A 19,266-nucleotide genomic window follows, 5' to 3' on the forward strand; every position below is an offset into this window, starting at 1 on the left:
CTAACATTATAGTGAGGATAACTCACCTCATAGATGTCGACTCGAAGGGTAACTCCAACTATCGGATCACTTGTCACCGGCTCCACCACCTGTATCCATAGCACAATATACTCATAAGTCTTTAGCCTTATAAGGCACTCCATAACCCAGTAGTCAAAGCCTGATCAAGGCCGAAATCCTTGGTCAAGGTCAACAGTCCATGTTGACCTCAACTCGCCGAGTACTCTCGGCTGCTCGCCGAGTTCTTGAAGTACATTCCAACTTGCCGAGTCATCGGGGTGACTCGTCGAGTTCCTTCGAGTCCCGATCAAATCTTAAGGTCATCCGTCGAGTTTCCTTCCTGCAACTCGACGGGTATACGTGCAAACACATCCTTGGCTAAAACTCATACGACTCGTCGAGTTGTTCTTCAACTCGTCGAGTTTCATGACCATCTTCATCCAACTCGTCGAGTTCACGGCTTCCTTCATCTGACTCGCCGAGTTGTTCCTCCAACTCGCCGAGTTCGATGCACATCTTCAAAAGACTCGCCGAGTCGGCTTTGCGACTCGTCGAGTTCATTCAGTCATTTTATCATGCAGACGTCCTTAAGCCATGGCAAGGCCCTAAATTGAAGAGCCAACTCTCTTAGGCCTACTTATCACGTAAAGTTGCAAACTTTACGTGCATGCATGGATTTACAAGCTCCAAATGCCAACATCAAGCTCTTAATGGGTGCTCCTGGACAAAGGGGACGTTAAACTCAACTAAAGTTGGGACTTTATGTCTGAATAATCCAAAGAGGGTCCAGATCTGAGGTTACAACTTCAGATCTAGCCCATAAATTGCCATACCAACTTGATCCCCTCCTCTAAAACCCTAGAACTCATACAAGGATGAGGTCTAACCAAAATAGCTGAGGGAAAAGATCAATTACCTTCACCAAGAGATGTCCACAGAAGAAGAACACGAATCTCCTCTCAAATCCTTGCCTAAGCCACTTGGTTCACCCCACTTTTCACCAAAATCTTCTCTCAGGCTTCACACACAAGGGCACAGACACACACGAGTTAGAGGAGCAAAGGAGGTTGTAAAGGAACTGAAAGAGGCTTGAGCTTCTTTAAATAGGGGTGCAAACCCCGGGGATTAGGGTTTCATTTTCCAGCTCCTACTAGCCAAGTCCAATAATGGGGCCACTAAACTCGCGATCCATCCCGCTACTACTCAACGAGTAGGGCAACCAACTCGTCGAGTAGGGCCAAAACTCCAAAAACATTTATTTAAATTGTTACCTAAGATTCGGGGCGTTACACAGCAGACGTCGCTTCAGGTACCTTTCGTGTAAATGGTTTGCCTGAAAATAAACTATTTGATTCGGGAGCCAACTACTCCTTTGTGTCGCATAAATTTGGTGGGAAATTAGCATTGCCTGTAGAAAAACTTGAAAATGCCCTGATTGTAGAAGTTGCCAGTGGCAAATTCGTACCTGTTAGTGATCGTATTAGGAACATCGTCATAGACCTAAACGGAAACGAATTCCATGAGGAGCTATTACACATAAAGCTAAACAGTTTCGCATCGTTTTGGGTATGGATTGGCTTAGCACCAACGATGCTGAGATCCAATGCCGAAAGAAGATAGTAAGGGTAAACCCACCCGGAAAGGAATCATTTATGGTGTACGGGGACAAACATAGAGTGAATTATGGAATCATCTCCCTGATGAAAGCCAGGAAATGTTTGTCCAAAGGATGTGCATCATACTTGGCATTCGTAATCGATGCTAAGAAAGAAAAGAAAGAGGTGCAGAATATACCAGTCGTATGTGATTATCCGGAAGTCTTTCCCGAAGATCTTCCCGGATTACCACTTGATAGGCAAGTGGAGTTTCGTATAGATTTGTTACCAGGAACAACACCGATAGCAAAAGCACCATACTGACTAGCATCAACGGAGATGAAGGATCTCATGACGCAACTTCAGGAGCTGTTGGACAACGGTTTCATTCGACCTAGTTCATCACCCTGGGGAGCTCCGGTGTTATTCGTGAAGAAGAAGCACGGAAGTATGAGAATGTGTATAGACTACCGAGAGCTGAATAAGGCAACTGTGAAGAACAAGTATCCATTGCCGAGGATTGATGATCTATTCGATCAGCTGCAAGGTTTAAGCTACTTCTCAAATATCGATCTTAGGTCAGGATATCATCAGCTGAAGGTAAGAGAGCAGGATATTGAGAAGACTGCATTCAGAACTCGATATGGACACTACGAGTTCTTGGTTATGCCATTCGGACTAACCAATGCTCCAGCAGCATTCATGGATTTGATGAATAGGGTTTATAAACAATTCCTCGATAAATCCATGATAGTGTTCATCGACGACATTCTGATCTACTCAAAAAGCCAAGAGGAGCATGGCAAGCATCTACGGGAAGTGTTGGAAGTATTAAAGAAGGAGAAGCTTTATGCTAAGTTCTCCAAATGCGACTTTTGGATACGAGAAGTCCAGTTCTTGGGTCACGTGGTTAACCAGGAAGGGATAATGGTTGACCCTGCAAAGATCGAGGCTGTGATGAAATGGGAACGTCCGAAGAGTCCCACGGAGATTCGAAGCTTTCTAGGATTAGCCGGATATTACCGAAGATTTATTCAAGGCTTTTCTTCGATAGCATCTCCATTGACAGCTTTGACCCATAAAGGAGCTACATATACGTGGAATGAGAAGCATAAAGAAGCGTTCGAGAAGCTGAAGGAGAAGCTATGTGAAGCACCGATACTTTCTCTACCCGATGGAGTTGAAGATTTAGCGGTTTATAGTGACGCTTCTGGAGTCGGGTTGGGTTGTGTTCTAACCTAGAGAGAAAAGATGATAGCATACGCATCTCGACAATTGAAAGAGCACGAAAAGAACTACCCTACTCACGATTTGGAGTTGGCGGCGGTAGTATTTGCTCTAAAAATATGGAGGCATTACCTCTACGGCACGAAGTGCAAGTTGTTCACTAATCATAAGAGTCTCCAGTATCTCTTTAATCAGAAAGAATTGAACATGAGGCAACGACGTTGGCTAGAGCTACTCAAGGACTACGACTGTGAGATACTTTACCACCCCGGTAAAGCAAATGTTGTTGCTGATGCTCTCAGTCAGAAAGTCAACCTTGAAAGGAAAAGGCCAAGAGCGCTAAGAATTGAAGTCGTCTTGACAATTGTGGAAAGCATCAGGAAAGCTCAAGAAGAAGCTTTAGAGAAAAATAACCGAAAGGAAGAACGTTTGGGCAAAACTTTAGTGTTTGGTACAAACAGTCGAGGACTGAAGGTATTCCAAGATCGGATTTGGGTACCTAAGACGGGAGGAATAAGAGACCTTCTGATGGAAGAAGCACACAAGACCATGTACTCAATTCATCCTGGTAGCACTAAAATGTATAGGGACCTAAAACCCTACTACTGGTGGCCGACGATGAAGCTCGATGTTGCGAAGTATGTGACCGAGTGTGTGACATGTGCAAGAGTTAAGGCACAACATCAGAAACCGTATGGGAGTTTAGAACCTTTGCCTGTACCCATAGGTAAATGGGAGGAAATCACCATGGATTTTGTGACTAAACTGCCCAGGACGAAGAACGGACACGACATGATTTGGGTGGTCGTGGATCGTTTCACCAAGAGTGCACACTTCATAGCAGCCAACGAGAAGTGGTCTATGGATAAGCTCGCAAATGCTTACGTGAAAGAAATTGTAAGACTTCACGGTGTACCTCTTACGATTGTATCAGATCGTGATAGTCGTTTCATGTCGAGGTTTTGGAGGAGTCTACAGGAGGAGTTGGGTACAAAATTATGTTTGAGTACGGCTTACCATCCACAAACTGATGGCCAGAGCGAAAGAACGATTCAAACACTGGAAGATATGATGAGAGCATGTACCCTCGAATTCCAAGGGAATTGGGACGAACACTTACCTCTGGTAGAATTTTCCTACAACAACAGTTTCCACTCGAGCATCAAGATGGCACCTTATCAACTCTTGTATGGACAGAAGTGTCGTACGCCGTCTTGTTGGCTTGAAGCCGGAGAGAAGCAGTTTATGGGCCCCAAGATAGTCCATGAGACTGCTGAGAAGTTGAAGGTGATTAGGGAAAGAATGTTAGCAGCCCAGGATCGTCAGAAGAGCTATGCTGACAAGAAAAGACGACCGATAACCTTCGAAGTTGGGGATTCGGTTTTGCTAAAAGTCTCACCGTGGAAGGGACTTATACGATTTGGGAAACGAGGAAAGTTGAGTCCAAGGTTTATTGGACCGTTTAAGGTTCTTCAGAAGATTAGGAACCAAGCTTACAAACTAGAATTGCCCAAAGAACCCGATGGTATTCATAACACCTTCCATGTGTGTTATTTGAGGAAATTCACGGGAGATGTTCCCAACATAATTCCAATCTCGGAGTTAAGAATGGATGAGAATAAGAGGCTGATGGAAGAGCCTGAGGCAATTGTTGACCATAAGACTAAGAAGTTACGACGCAAGATGGTCGACTTAGTGCTAGTCCGATGGAAACATTCCAATGGTCCGAATTTCACTTGGGAAACAGAGGATGACATGATGAGTCGCTATCCACATCTATTTTCTGATGCATGATTCCGGGACAGAATCATCCTAAGGGGGAGAGAATTGTAATGCCCGGGTTTCAGGGCTAAGCATTTTTGGCAATGTAATAGTCTAGGTCAACTATTGTAACTCTTCTTGAAGTAATAAAGATAAAATATTTGAGTATTATGTGAATTATGTGTATTTATGTGCTTATTATTTAATTATAAATGTACAATTAATAAAGAATAAAAATAAGCGTCAAAATTAAAGTATGAGATAAGTCATATATCTTTACACAACATTGTAGCTTTCGAAACAAGGATTCTGGGGATATAAGGAACACCGAAATCCGAGTTATAACGAAGACGTTATGACCCGTCGAAGTTTCGCGACGGAACCGGCACAATACCGCGAGGCGTAAATAGTGAATTTACGATAGAGCGAGATTTAGCCTTAGCGCTCTAAACGAGAGTCGTAGAATATGTTGAACTAAGAACATCGATAAAAAGAACGCCCAAATCTGACTTTGTATGAAGAAGTTATGATTTTTCGAAGTTTCGGATTAGTAGTGTACAGGACGAAATTCGAATATTAGATCGAGTAGCCGACACGACCTAAACGAGAATCGAAGATCTCGTTAAGAGTAGCGTAACGAGAAAAAGATGGGCGGAAACGGACATCGAATGAAGAAATTATGAGGATTTAATGGACCAATCCTGTCCCGACCTGTTAATAATATAAAATTTAAAATCGAGTCAAAATTAGCCGACGGAGTCTAAACAAAAGTTGTAGAGTACACTCCCACCTTCGCGTGGATATAAAGAACGTCAAAAAAGGAGTTCGTACGCGAAAGTTATGAATTTTTAAAGTTGGAAAGCGAATTTGTGAAGCTGATGCATGGACTGATGACGTGGCTCAATCCTGACCGTCGCTTGCTGATCACGGCTAGCTTCGGATGAAGGACACGTCGCCTCGCCCTACACCCCGCGTACGAGACCCGGAACGCCCCGTGTTCGGAATCACTTGGCTTCGGAAGGTCCACGTCACACCAAGGAGGCTCGGACAAGTGGCTGTACGAACGAGGTGTTACGCCCAGCGTAGGTCCGAGGTACGCCCAGCGTACCGAGGCCTCGCAGGCTATAAAAAGGCAGCGAGGGCAGCCATTTTTCTTGCATCAAAACTCACTCTCTCTCTAAAATCTTTCTCTCTCTAAGTGTTCTAAACCCACCCTAAGCCCTAGATAAAACCCCTAGCACCCTAGGGAAGTCCCGAGGCTCCCGGAGTCCAGAGAAAAAGGGTCTTTCGGTTTCGAAACACTGCTCCAAATAAGTTCCGGTTTTCGTTAAAATCCACTGTAAGTGAGCTACACTTACGCAATTTTTAATATAGCTTTCAAATAATTATAGGAATGTTATTAGGTCCTTAAAATAATTATTTGGGCTATTATTATGAGTTATATTGAGTGTTATTAATGCTTATATAATAATAACAATAGTCAGAATATTAATTTGTCACGGTTATCGTTAGACTAAATCCTAGTGGTATTGATACTAGGTTTTATCGAAGGAAAATTGTTTTAAGAGTATCAAAGCATTGTCCGAGTGTTAAATCACCACCTTTCATGTGAGTGCATAGTTACTTTCAGCTTACACATAGATATGAAGTATTTTATATAAATTACGTGTTATGTGTGCATATTATTTGAATACTTGCTATCTATGCTGGATGAACATTGTTATACATGTTTTCAATGATTTGAACTGTATATGTATTTTATATCTACGGAAATGTTGGGGTAAAACATGGGTAGATGTAATAGGTGATGTGTGATAAAATGATGAGAGGCCTCGATGTTGATGTTGTTGATTATGTCATCTAGCGGAGTGTCGATGACGACCACGAACTCTTCTAGACAGTCCAGTGGAACACTAGCAGGCTCGCCACCTATAGGTTTTGTGAACGATGTGTTCACTGGTGTACTCCATCCCCCACATGGTTTCCTTTAGGACATTTATTGCTAAGGAATCCCCTTAGCAGTAGTGTCCGTCCCGACGATGATCCTTAGGCTAGGTCCCTTATGATAGGTGTTTAGGGACGTAAAGTGAGGATAACGGGAATGGGTAATCGGGTTATTGTTGATTGATGAAAATAAATAACTTATTTATTGTGGGTTGAAAACCCTATGTGCTCACCAGGCTCCCAAGCCTGACCCACTCAGTTTCTTGTATTACAGGTAGTGGCGCATGAGCATAGATGAGATGTTTTGGATGAGGGATTACGGATATAGGCCTGTAGATATGAAATAATGTAGTAATGCTTATATTGTATTGTTTATACTTTTGATCTGTATGAACATGACATCCCAAATAATTTAATGAAATACATTTCTATGGAAATGCTTTTGATAAATCTTTATCATATTTTGTTTTGGGACAAATCCGCGACACTTTTATTTAAAATGTTACTCTGATTTTTAAACAAAGCATAAACAAAAATTGGTCTTTTCTGGCCGTGATTTTGGGGATGTCACAGAAATTTCGTATCATCTCATACATCAAAACCCCGAAGTACTTACTGAAGGAATGCTTTGCATTTCTAATTCATAGAGTGCATGGAATGCAAAGGTTAAAGACCACAAGAGCTTTCCCCGAAATCTGCAATTTTCCTGACTTTTTTCCTAATAATCTTCCAGGGATTTCTCTCGAATGACAAGTCCTGTTTCATATGGACTTAATTCCCAAAGCTGCCCCTATAGCTAAACCTTCATATCATCTAACGCCGATGGGAATGCAAAAACTTTCCAGCCAGCCCACTAAACTTATCATCGAAGGATTCATAAGACTGTGTTATGTGGGCCTTATTATGGATTGTTTCCAAATCTTTTTGAAAAATCGAAAATCAATGTTCACCAATTGAAGATAACTTAGTTCGGATAACACTTGGTCTCTAACCATTCTAGAAAAACTACTTCTATTCCTGCTAGGACCACATCATAGGGATGTGGGCCGAATCCATGAGAACCAGATGACAAAATGGGAAATTTTCATTCACATAAACATTTAGAATACACCCAGAGGCAACCATTGTCGCTCACAAGTTCATTTTCTCGACATGTAGCAGATCATGCCGCCGAAGGAACGTAACCAACCCTCTGGTAAGACACCAGTCCTCTAGATGGACTCAGTCATGTTCCAAGCTACTGTCACAGCAGCCGCCCTAGCTGTTCTTAACGCTAACAACCTAAATGGGAATGGGAACAGTTTCCACACCTCGAACTGTAGCAACACCCCCGGAAACCAACAAGGGTTTATTCAGGAGGACTTTCCAACTCCCAAACCTAGGAGCACCAAACGGAAATTCTGGACCGAGAGGAAGTACATGTCATCTCAAAAACTTGCCAAGAGACGAAAACTCGAGATAACTCTTACAACCACCACATCCACCCAACCAGTGCCAACGCCAGTGCGGCAATATGCCGGAAAACTTCCAAATTGCGAGAAATGTAACTTCCACCACGTAGGAAAGTGCCGCAAACTTCAATTAAGAACTGCAACAGGCAAGGACACCCCACATGGTACTGTAGGACACCTATACAACCAAACATCTCGATTTTTGGCGTAAACATGGGTCAGTTTTGCTACAATTGTGGTGAACCTGGACATTTCAAAAGAAATTGTCCAAGGGTTAAGGATGGCCAGGAAGCTCGTTTCGTAAAGACCCCAACTCAACACAACACTTACACTACCGATGCTAGCATAGTTCAAGTGTGTGGTACGTGTGGAGAAATGGGACATTTCAAAAGAGACTGCCCAACAGAGAAGAACAACGGGGAAGCAGGAGGAGTCTGACCTCAAAGGACGAGGAAGCATCAAAGAAACCTGCTATGTTTTGGTATGTTTTTGAAAAACCCCAATAATTTGTTCATGATTATGATTACTTACTCGTCCAAATCAAATCGCAAAATTCCTATAAGAGTTGAAGGTCTGATGAGTAAATTATGAAAGCTTAGTGAAAGTGTTAGAGTCAGTTGTAGTTGTACATGACTTGCATACACCAAGCGATTATAGGAAAATCTAGTAAGAACCATTTCATAAAAGTTCCCGAGTTCGGAGTATCAGAACCCTCGCACTCGTGGTACCCTTCAATTTCAAAGCAACACAGCAAACACCAGAGATATTCATTCAGGGGCACTAATGTGCTAACAAAATGATCCTTTCGGATGAACTTAACACACGATTCTACGTCGCCATCTAGTTTAGCCCGACTGAGTCTATGTTACATTGTTCGATCAAAAAACTCTCGTCGTTCGTAATGGAAAACTAGATGAGAACTTCAAAAATTCATCTCTCTTCAAAACCCGAAGGTATTCATGCGAAGAGTATGAATCGGAATCAGTGGATACAACAGTGAAGATCCACTGAAGCATCCAACGAGAGCCCGAACGCAAAAAGGAAAGACTCACCTGTGTATACCTTCGAGAAATAATCCATTTTCATGGGATACCTATAATCGTTACCTTCGACCCGTTAGGAAGTTTACCTCGTGAATCTGTCAATCGCTGCAAAAGGCTTTTGAAACAAAGTTAGATATGAGCATGACTTATCATCCACTGACAGATGAATATAGTGAGAGGACAATCCAGGCATTGAATGATACGCTGAGGGACTGCGACATCAACTAGGGCAGGTCGTGGGACACTCATCTACCCTTAGTTGAACTTTCTTACAACAACGACGACCTTACCCACATCAAGGTTGCGCCATTCGAAGTCCTCTATCGTCGTAGGTACAGATCCCTTCTGTGCTGGGCTGAGGTGGGTGACACGTAACTAGTGAAGAGTCAAGTCCCCGACAGTACTCTCGTGAGTCCTGAAAACATCCGAAAGATGACTAAAAAGATCGTACAAACTCCAGTTACCTCAAGCGCTTAGTAACATCCATCCTGCATTCCACGTGTCAAACCTAAATAAGTGATTGTCCGATGAGACACTTGCGATTCCCCGACAATGTCGAGTTAAATGAGAGTCTACACTTCATGTAGGAATCATTCGAACTCACGAAGCGAGAAGTCAAGCGAGTGAAATAACGTCACATCCCGATAGTGAAGGTCCGCTGGAATGCCAAGGGGGGAACTTGGATTCACTTGGGAGCATGAGAATCCAAGGAAACAAGATTACCCCCATCTTTTCTAGATCCTCAAGTTGTATCTTTAATCTTGATCGGGACGAAATTCCCTTTATCGGGGGGATGATGTGACAACCCCAATTGCCACCATGTATACCAAGTCAACTCAACCAATGTTAAAACCGTATTTATTGTCTTCTAACACTGTTTAAGGGTTCATTTAGGCGTTCTAAACTTGAATACAGCTGGGATTAAGGTTAGGAATGAGTCAAAAAGTCGTATAGTAACCAAAACCGGGCCATATACCCCTTTTGGAGGAGTGTGCGGCCGCACACATGGGTGTATGGCCGTACATACCCCTCATGGCCGCACACCCACCCCTCAACCGCACACCTAGGGTGGTGGGTCACCCAATAAATATGAGGAGACCCCTCTCATTCACTCTTTTCTTCCTTTAGCTGCACCCTACTACTTTCTCTCTCTAGAATCTTCATCAAAGAACACTCCTCAGGCATACTAATCATAACACATAGGTATAGGGATTTTGGAAACCACTTACTTGAGCTCAGTTGATTACACGCATCACATCCCCTTCCTACTTGGTGAAAATCTTTTAAGAAATTAAATTTTTCTTGTGAAAAAATTATAATTTCCTTATTTTGAGTTCTGAAACACCCAAAAGTGTGCCTGAATATCTCAAACAAAGGATTTGATACCAACTTGTAAGGACTCAAAAAAAATGATAAACTTTTTCATTTTAAAACCAATAGTTTCATTCATCAAATATCTCTAAGTTAATCACAAAATACAATATCAAAAACATCATAGTGCAAATATCCAATATAATGCAGAAATCAAGAGGTGATGATGTTGGGCCATCACATTGAGTCCTTCCCTTTCATACCAGAAGTACTTGAAATTATAAACATAAACTGTAAGCATAAAACTTAGTGAGTTTTCCCAAAGTACCACATACCAAACATACAATTGGGCCTAACCCATGGGTATATTCCAACCCAAATATACCGTCATGGGCCTAGCCTTGGGGGCCCATTTCTTTCAACCCATTATAGACTCATGGCCCATCCTTGGGGCTTATTTTAACCCAATCATGTAATAATGGGCCCAGCCCTGTGTGACAACCCGAATTGCCACCATGTATACCTAGTCAACTCAACCAATGTTAAAACCATATATGTTGTCTTCTAACACTGTTTAAGGGTTCATTTAGGCATTCTAAACTTGAATACAGCTGGGATTGAGGTTAGGAATGAGTCAATTAGTCGTATAGTGACAAAACCGGGCCATATAGCCCTTTTGGAGGAGTTTGCGGTCGCACACATGGGCGTACGGCCGTACACACCCCTCATGGCCGCACACCCACCCTGCAACTGCACACCCAGGGTGGTAGGTCACCCACCCCTATAAATATGAGGAGACCCCTCTCTTTCACTCTTTTCTTCCTTTGGCTGCACCCTGCTATTTTCTCTCTCTAGAATCTTCATCGAAGAACACTCCAAAGGCATCAAAAACATAAGTGATTCATCCCTTACCTCGTTATAATTGAAAGATTTCCTTGATTCTTCATGTTTTAGGCCTTGTTCTTCATCTTTTGAAGGTGTACGGCCGCACACCTTCATAAGGTGGCCGTACACACCTTAAAGCCCCTCCAAAGTGAGAATTTGGCCTCTATCTTCTAGTTGGGCATGACCCGAGCCTTGATTCTCTTGAAAAATCGATATTTTGGGCATGGATGAATAGTTTAAGGCCGCACACCCCTCTGTACGTCCGCACAACCATTTGTACGGTCGCACACACCTCCCAGTACCGTAAACACCCACTTTGATGTTCATATTTATCCTTAAACTTGCAAAACCACTAAGTATGGGACCTGGAACACTCCTTGGATGCTTGTAGAACCTTGGAAATGCCACAAAAGCACCCCTCATCATGAGTGTACGGTCGTACACTCACAGACCGTACACCCTCTGCCGCACACACCTTTAGGGTGGCCATACACTCCTTTGCTCAATCACATAGGGTTTTAACACTTAGTTCAAGTGTTCCTGAGTCCTTAGAGTGGTTTCCTATCATGTCTAGTCGTAAAATACCCTAATTTGAATCATATATGTGTTAGTACATATTAAATAGGGTCCAATTGTGTTCGAGGCTTCAGTAGACACTCAGCATCCATATCGGTCTTACATTCAAATCCTACGCCAAAGCGGTGAGTTCATACCCCTACATTTTCAGTGTATTTAATGTTTTCAGGGGGAATAAAAGTAAAAGTACAAGGAAACTTGTGCTCAAAATATATTATTTTGTTTAAGATAATTATATTTTCATAATGCTTCTAACATGGAAAACAGTTTTTACCAAACGATTAAAAAATCAACTCGTAGAAATAGTTTTCAAAACTAGGATAATGAACTTATGAATGAGGTAGAAAAATGTAACTTTTTATAAAGGATTCATGCAAACCATAAAGAGGATTTTATATATTATTACTTGTAAACTTGTTATTCCAAGTTGGAGACATGTCCTTGGTAACACTCCCACCAGATTCGAGAGTGTAGGACTAGCACTTGTAACCAGAATCTCTTGTAGGGAGAGCGTGATTGTTGTGTATAGATCTATACGGGACTGACTATTCCGCACCTTGCTACTAGCTACAGCTGGAGCGATAGGTCCAGGGGTGACAAAGTCATAAAAAGATATTGGTCCCGTTACGTCCCATATCAAGTCTAAGTATGGTTATGACACTCGCAAGCTAGATAGCAGTAATTTACTTTTGTAATAATGAAACAAGCAAACTAACCTCATGGTAATAGTTGATTTGATTACAAGAAGGTATTAATAATACCTTTAGGATTTAATTCACTAAGTATTGATTAGTTTTATTTATGTAATAAGGCTAATATACCTCACAGGGAGCGAACAGGATTTTTCAAGAAAACTACGTCTAACGATACAAGTATGGTAGATACTTGTACACCTCAAACTAGAACAGACAACCAACCATCAACTTTTAAGGAAAATATAGGATTTTCCCGGGATAACTCAGTCTTCCATAAACAAATTGTTTAACAAATAACTAACGGATATTCAAACACATTTCCTAAGAAAATATAGGATTTTCTTAAGAAACACTTTTCAAAAGGATCAAAGAAACATTTTCCACCGAAATTAATCGCTTATGAACTCACCAGCTTTATGCGTATATTCTTTCAAAATCGACTTGTATTCTCAGGACTCTAGTAGACAGGTACACCCGGAGTTTCGAGAAGACAACTTAGCACCGGACTGCGAATTCTGTTGTCTTTTGCATTTCCTTGATATTAGAATATGTAATGTTTAAAACACTTATGTAAAACTTATACCTATTAATGCAATGGTTGGCTGTACTTTGATTACTATAATGCATGTGTTGTGATACTTACATGACGTCATCCGCCCCCGAACGTTTCCGCCGTTTCGGTTTGGGGGTGTGACACCCTGGGGTTTATTTCAACACAATCATAGAAACATGTAAGAGTCACATAACAGCTAGCACACTACATAAACAATTTGGTGGTTCGACATTGGTGCCTTCAACCCACAAACACAGTAAGAAGACTCGCATCTAACTAAAGATAACTGAATAACACACTCAAGTTGTTGCTATCATGACTCCTCACACTACTCAAAACCCAAAGACAACCCTAATTAATAATCAGGGTTTAACCCATAATCAATGGTCCGTATCATAATTTATCTTACCAAGGGCAAATACCATTTTTTTCCTTCCCTTGCATGACCCAAAATAAAAGGCCCAAAACCCTAACGACCCAAATCCCAAAAATACCCCAATGGAATTTTTAGGAGTACGCCCCACATACCTCCTATTATGCCCCGTGTACTACCTTGAGTTGGGAAGGATTACGGACCAGCAACCCAGTACGCCCATTGTACCCTTCAGAAGTCTATACTCTCTATTAAGGTCTTAATGCTTTAAGATTTAACGTCCAAACTTTAGATCTAACTCTAAATAACATCTACAATCATAAAGTTGCAACCTTTATGCCTTTTCATGGATACAATGAGTCCAAAATCCAACCCTAAGTCTTATATATGATGAAAAAGCTTAATAGATCTATTAAGCATGATTGGGAAAGATCAAGGTCCCATTTTTATGAATTATAAGACCCTTAAAAGAAAGGAAACACTCCTCATTCGGTCTGGAGTTGCTCAAACTCCAAAGATCTACGGCTATGGGACCAAAATGACCAAATCTTACTATATAGCTAGATCCAAAGAAATATGCATCAAGTCTAAAGCTTTATTCCTTCTGGAGGTGCACAAAGATGGGTAGATTTTGGATCCAAAAGCTTGAGGGCAACACCACTTCTCCAAAGATCTTTCTTCACCACCACTAAGCCCCAAAATATCACTTAAGAGCTCCAAAACTCAGATGGGGCTGATAGGAGTGGAGGTTGGTTATAAGATGTTCCAAAGGGAGTTAATGCCCTTAAATAGGGCTCACACCCCAAATTTTTGGGTTTTAGGGCAAGCTCGAGTACGCCCACCGTACCCCTATGTACGCTTAGCGTACTCACGACAATCCGCGATCCCACCATAGGATTACGTCCAACGTACACTCCATGTACGCCCAACATAAGGGCCTATTTTGCAAGGGAATAAACTTTTGGGTTGAAAATGAAAAATACCTTGAACGAGTGTTATAGGCTAATAGAAATAATTGATTTTAAATCAGTAGTAAGTGAGTACTACCTGTTATAAAGATAATGAAAATGATAGACAAGTTACAACTAAGTACATATAGCTAAGGGTAGTATATGATTTTCTATCCTCAATATGTGTGATCTTCTACAATATGAATTTCTCACAAAGTAATGTTTATTCATTGTGAGACTCGAGAAAAGTGTTAATGATCAGAAGAGAATTAAAGTGGGTGATATGGTTAGATAATTCTTCTTGGAAAGACTATAAGTTAGTAGAACTCCTGAATTGTAGTACGGGATTTCAGGAGAATCTGGGGACGTAATTTCATGAAGGATGGAAGAACTTGTAATATCTTTCTTCTTAACATGCATTACCCCAAGAGATATAGATTGTTATCAGATGAAAATGTGAGATAAGCCCTGAGTTTCTTTAATTTGAGAAATGTTATTTAACAAAAGATAGTTGAGGAATGTTTTAGTTTGTGAGATGAGGATTCCGTAGAAATAAAGTTTGTAAAAAATGGGGTTCGTATGAGAAAGGTACGACTATTTGAAGTTGAGATAAAAGTAGGTTGTTATTCAAAAAAAGTCAACAGAAGTCTAGTCAAGGGTCAACCTTTGTTTATCACGACGTGACCAATAGATTATCACAACGTGACATATGATGAGTGACCGAGACATGTGGTTGGAGAGTGTGACACGTGGCGAAACCAAGGTTCGACTGATCACCACGATGTGACACATATATGGTGACGATGTAGTGCAGCCCAGTTTATGAATATACGAGTTTTCATGTCATTTGGGGATTTTTGGCATATTCGATGGGAGATGTTGCTCGAGGTTTGTTATACTAGAATATATGTTATGAGTGTTTGTGATATGGTGCTATTACGGATATGTTGGTAAGATTCGTAAATAGATCTTATGGTGATATGAGTGTTCGTGATATGCTGCTATTACCCGATGTGGTATATTCGGGTTAAACCTATCGTGATTGTATTATCGAGTGTAATGAGTTTAGTGACAAATAGTCATGGAGTATAGCAAGTATTGGACTGTGACTAGTTTTGAGGAACTTAATAAGTGTTGGTTAGGTATTGGCATTTGACGAGCCAGAAAGCAGTGTAGGTCATGAACCGAAGTTGATGTGTCTTTCAGCTAATCAGGTGAGTAACACTATTCTAAAATATGTTGTTTGTGATAAATGTGTGTCACGAGATGTGAATGATACGTAGTGTCAATGATTGAATATCATACAGTTGATGTTGCGGTGTTATAGAGATAAACATGTACCACAATATGGTATGTTATTCATGCAAGGGAATTATATGAGACAAAGGTTCTATTGATGTGTCGCAGGTTGACACGATGTTGTTTGTTGATGTGTCACGGGCTGACACTGTTCTTATCTGTTGATATGTCACAGGTTGACACTGTTGTTATTCATTGATGTGCCATGGGCTGACATTATTGTTACTCGTTGATGTGTCACGAGCTGACACGATGATCTTTGTGGTAGTTATTGAGCATAAGTTCAAGGTTGCCTGGGAATTTACAGATATATTTGTTAGATCTCCTAAGGGAGATTTATGAATATAAATGTTGATGAATTGCTTTTGATATGTGTGATATTTTTATGATTATGTGATTTACATTATTGTACTTGTTATTAACTAAGTTGTGTGGCTTACGGTGTTTGTTTGTAATTGTTTTGTAGGTTAGAGATAGTAGCGCCCGGCTCGAGTCCTATACTTGTGGCTAGTATGATCCCTGATGATAGCTTCACGTGCTCTAGAGTACCAGTGTACACCAAAATGTTTAAAATAATTATTTTTATAAAAATGTTGTTTTTAGGGTGTACCTACTGTGAAAACCTGGGCGTTACACATAATTTTTGGGTTTATGCTACTACTGGTGGTAGTAGGCATTCATGTTCTTAGATTCATATTCAATAGTTTTATGTTGGAAATCACAAATAACTCAAATTTTTATGTAATGTAATTAGAATTGTGTTGATTTTGTTCTGCATTGTGCATAAGTTATCTGATACAAGGGCGGTGATATTGAGGGTCATGTACATAGATTCTTTGATGAAGGCTATATCCATTATATATAGACAATTTTCATTTATGTTTTGATTTTTACAAGATTGATATAGTGGTAGTAGTAATACATTAGAGGTAGAGATGGATGCGGAGTCTGTGTTGGTGGTGGTAGTTGTGGTGGTGGACATGATAGACGTGGTAAAGGGTGGAGTTTGGTCATTTCAATTAACATTAAGGTAAATAATAATAAAATAAAAATATATAATGAAGGACAAATAGTCATTTTAGGTCTAATAGGGACTAAATCCGAAACAAAATTAAAACATTAAGATAATCCGAGTTAAACAAAAATTAATACTATAACCGCAGATTACTCCAAACCACATGGACTATTTGGGTAACTATGGAAAATATAAGCACGAGAATATATGATGGACCCTTCTTTCTAAATTTGGGTATTTCGAGACCCACGGCGGTCGGCGGCGGAATTGACAGATATATGGCCGGTAGTTCCGTTGTGTTGACTGAACTCCACTGGAACTCAACCAGCTGGGCTAAGGTAGTCGGTGAAATAGCAAGTCTAGAGAAGAAAACTTTCCCCGAACACCAATCATACCCTCGATCGTTCGATGATGAACTCAAGAACAAAAACAACGGTTTAATCTACATGGAAATTAATGGTGACCTTGCTGGCTATGTCATGTATTCATGTACTTCATTTTCTGCCATCATCACTGCAATCGCAGGTATCATCGTCAATTTCCTTTCTTTTTTTCATCCTCTGCGTTATGTGTCTGACCTCTGAACTATGAGTCCAGTTTGATTGTTTTTATTCTTGATATGTGTAAAAACAGGGCTAATGGATTAACTGGGAAATCGATTTTATTATCTGTTGCTTTGTTTTACCTAATTTATGAATTTTTAGGTTATGAATTTTTCTTTATTTTTAATTTGTGGTTTTTTGTTACCGATATATACTAGTGAAGGAGAATTATAGAAGACAAGGGCATGGAGATGCACTATTGAAAGCAGTAATAAAGAAATGCAGGAGTAAGCTTATAAACCGTGTATCGCTTCATGTGGATCCTTTGAGAACTCCAGCAATGAATCTATACAAGAAACTCGGTTTTGAAATCGACACTCTTTTGAAGGGTTACTATTCTTTAGATCGAGATGCATATATGATGTGCTTAGACTTCGATGAAGAGTAGTGGCGTAATTCCATTTGTTTGTGTATTATAGCATTATACACTCATTTCTCTCTAGTATTATTCTTGCACGATTATGGTTCAAACTTCGAAGGCCTTGTTTAGTTTCATCAGTTTTGTAGCTATTGATTCCTTAATCCTTATGTTTTGTTGATAGTGTCAAGTAAAACATTTCGTGGAATATGATTTTCAAGATTTTTTGGTTTAATTTTTTTTTGAGTGAATCGTGTAAATCAATGATTTATGTTGATTATATTCTATTATCTAGGTCTGTCCTGAAAAATTAAATATCCCGAGAAACCCAAAACCTTTATTTTTAAATAAAAGTATATATAATATGTAATAAAAAATTTTGGGTGACGTATAGTTATCCACTTTGACCCTCTTAATGTTTATTATTTTAGACCAGATGGAATGGAAGTGACACCGCAAAAAGAAGGGATGCAGCTTGGGTACAACACCCTATACATTTGATGGTACCATATATTTTACTATATTTTAATGGGTATTTTGAACCTAAATCACGGTTTTTCCCCCAAGCTTCCCTCTCTAATGGTGACCATGGCCAACGAACGACTATTTAAAAAAAATATATATAAAAAAAAACCTATATAAAACTATTTTAATCTACTCATTTTTTTCACATCATTCTTAACAAATATCTCTTAATTTTCCCATCATTCTTACATTCTTAAGTTCCAAATGGATTCAAGCCGCTCAAGCCATGTCAATGTTAAGAAAACATGTTAACTGAAGCAAAAAAGTAAAGCTAATTCTTACATTCTTAATTTTCACAACATTCTTACATTTAGAGAGAATTTGCATTGGCCAAGGCTTGGATCGGCAATTCAGAAGACTCGAAATATGAGAATCAGCAACAATCTTATTTCTTTTGGATGCAAATCCCTAAAAAAGTTTCAACACAATTTTGGGGGGGGGGGGGGGGAATTTAAAGTGGAGGACATGACAAGTTCAACTTTGTGTACAATAAGAAACTATAAGAAGTTGATGTTGGAAAATAACCCATTAATGTGGTCATATGTGGTCATCAGATTATTTTTTAATGTTGTTATCAGTTGAGTACAATTATATTATGTATCGTAATATTTGTCATAATAACATAACAAGTCCCTAGACTTAAGTATATATAACATGATGAAAATGACATATTGTCTATAACTTAAAGGACTAAATCTATGTGGTTATATAACTTACTCATGGATGTGTAATTGATAAATTAAACACATAAATATGAGAAAAATTTATGGGGGAATATCAATTGATTCATCTCCTCTTAACATAAATTTTGTCTCTCTATATAAACACCACAATCACATATGTGTTATTCATCCATCGGATTGATCAGTAAGACACCATTACACAAAGTAAGAAAGAATCGTGAAATTGTCATCTTTAAGATCAGGGGATATCATTTTTTCCAAGTAGATGTTCTTCATTAGGGAGGAGGGAGTCATTCTCTCCCAACCCACTGAACCCACTGTCACATCAGCTTTTCTCTTTTATTTCTCTTCATCTTTCCCAATCCATAACACACGGAAATCTTATCTTTCTCAACCCACTCAATTAAAAAAAATACAAAA

General features: G+C 39.9%; 1 protein-coding gene across 1 annotated transcript; it reads left to right on the forward strand.

The window, feature by feature from the left end:
* The first annotated feature begins 16,883 nt into the window (after window positions 1–16,883).
* Window positions 16,884–17,873, forward strand: LOC145068808 (uncharacterized). The gene is made up of 2 exons (XM_079015801.1): window positions 16,884–17,203; window positions 17,439–17,873. The coding sequence occupies exons 1-2, from the start codon at window positions 16,957–16,959 to the stop codon at window positions 17,666–17,668; spliced, it is 477 nt and encodes a 158-aa protein (XP_078871927.1). The 5' UTR covers window positions 16,884–16,956; the 3' UTR covers window positions 17,669–17,873.
* The last annotated feature ends 1,393 nt before the right edge of the window (window positions 17,874–19,266 follow it).

The sequence above is a fragment of the Lactuca serriola genome, chromosome 8 (genome assembly GCF_051521515.1).
Source record: "Lactuca serriola cultivar US96UC23 chromosome 8, Lser_US96UC23_V15, whole genome shotgun sequence".
In the NCBI taxonomy this organism is placed as follows: Eukaryota; Viridiplantae; Streptophyta; class Magnoliopsida; order Asterales; family Asteraceae; genus Lactuca; species Lactuca serriola.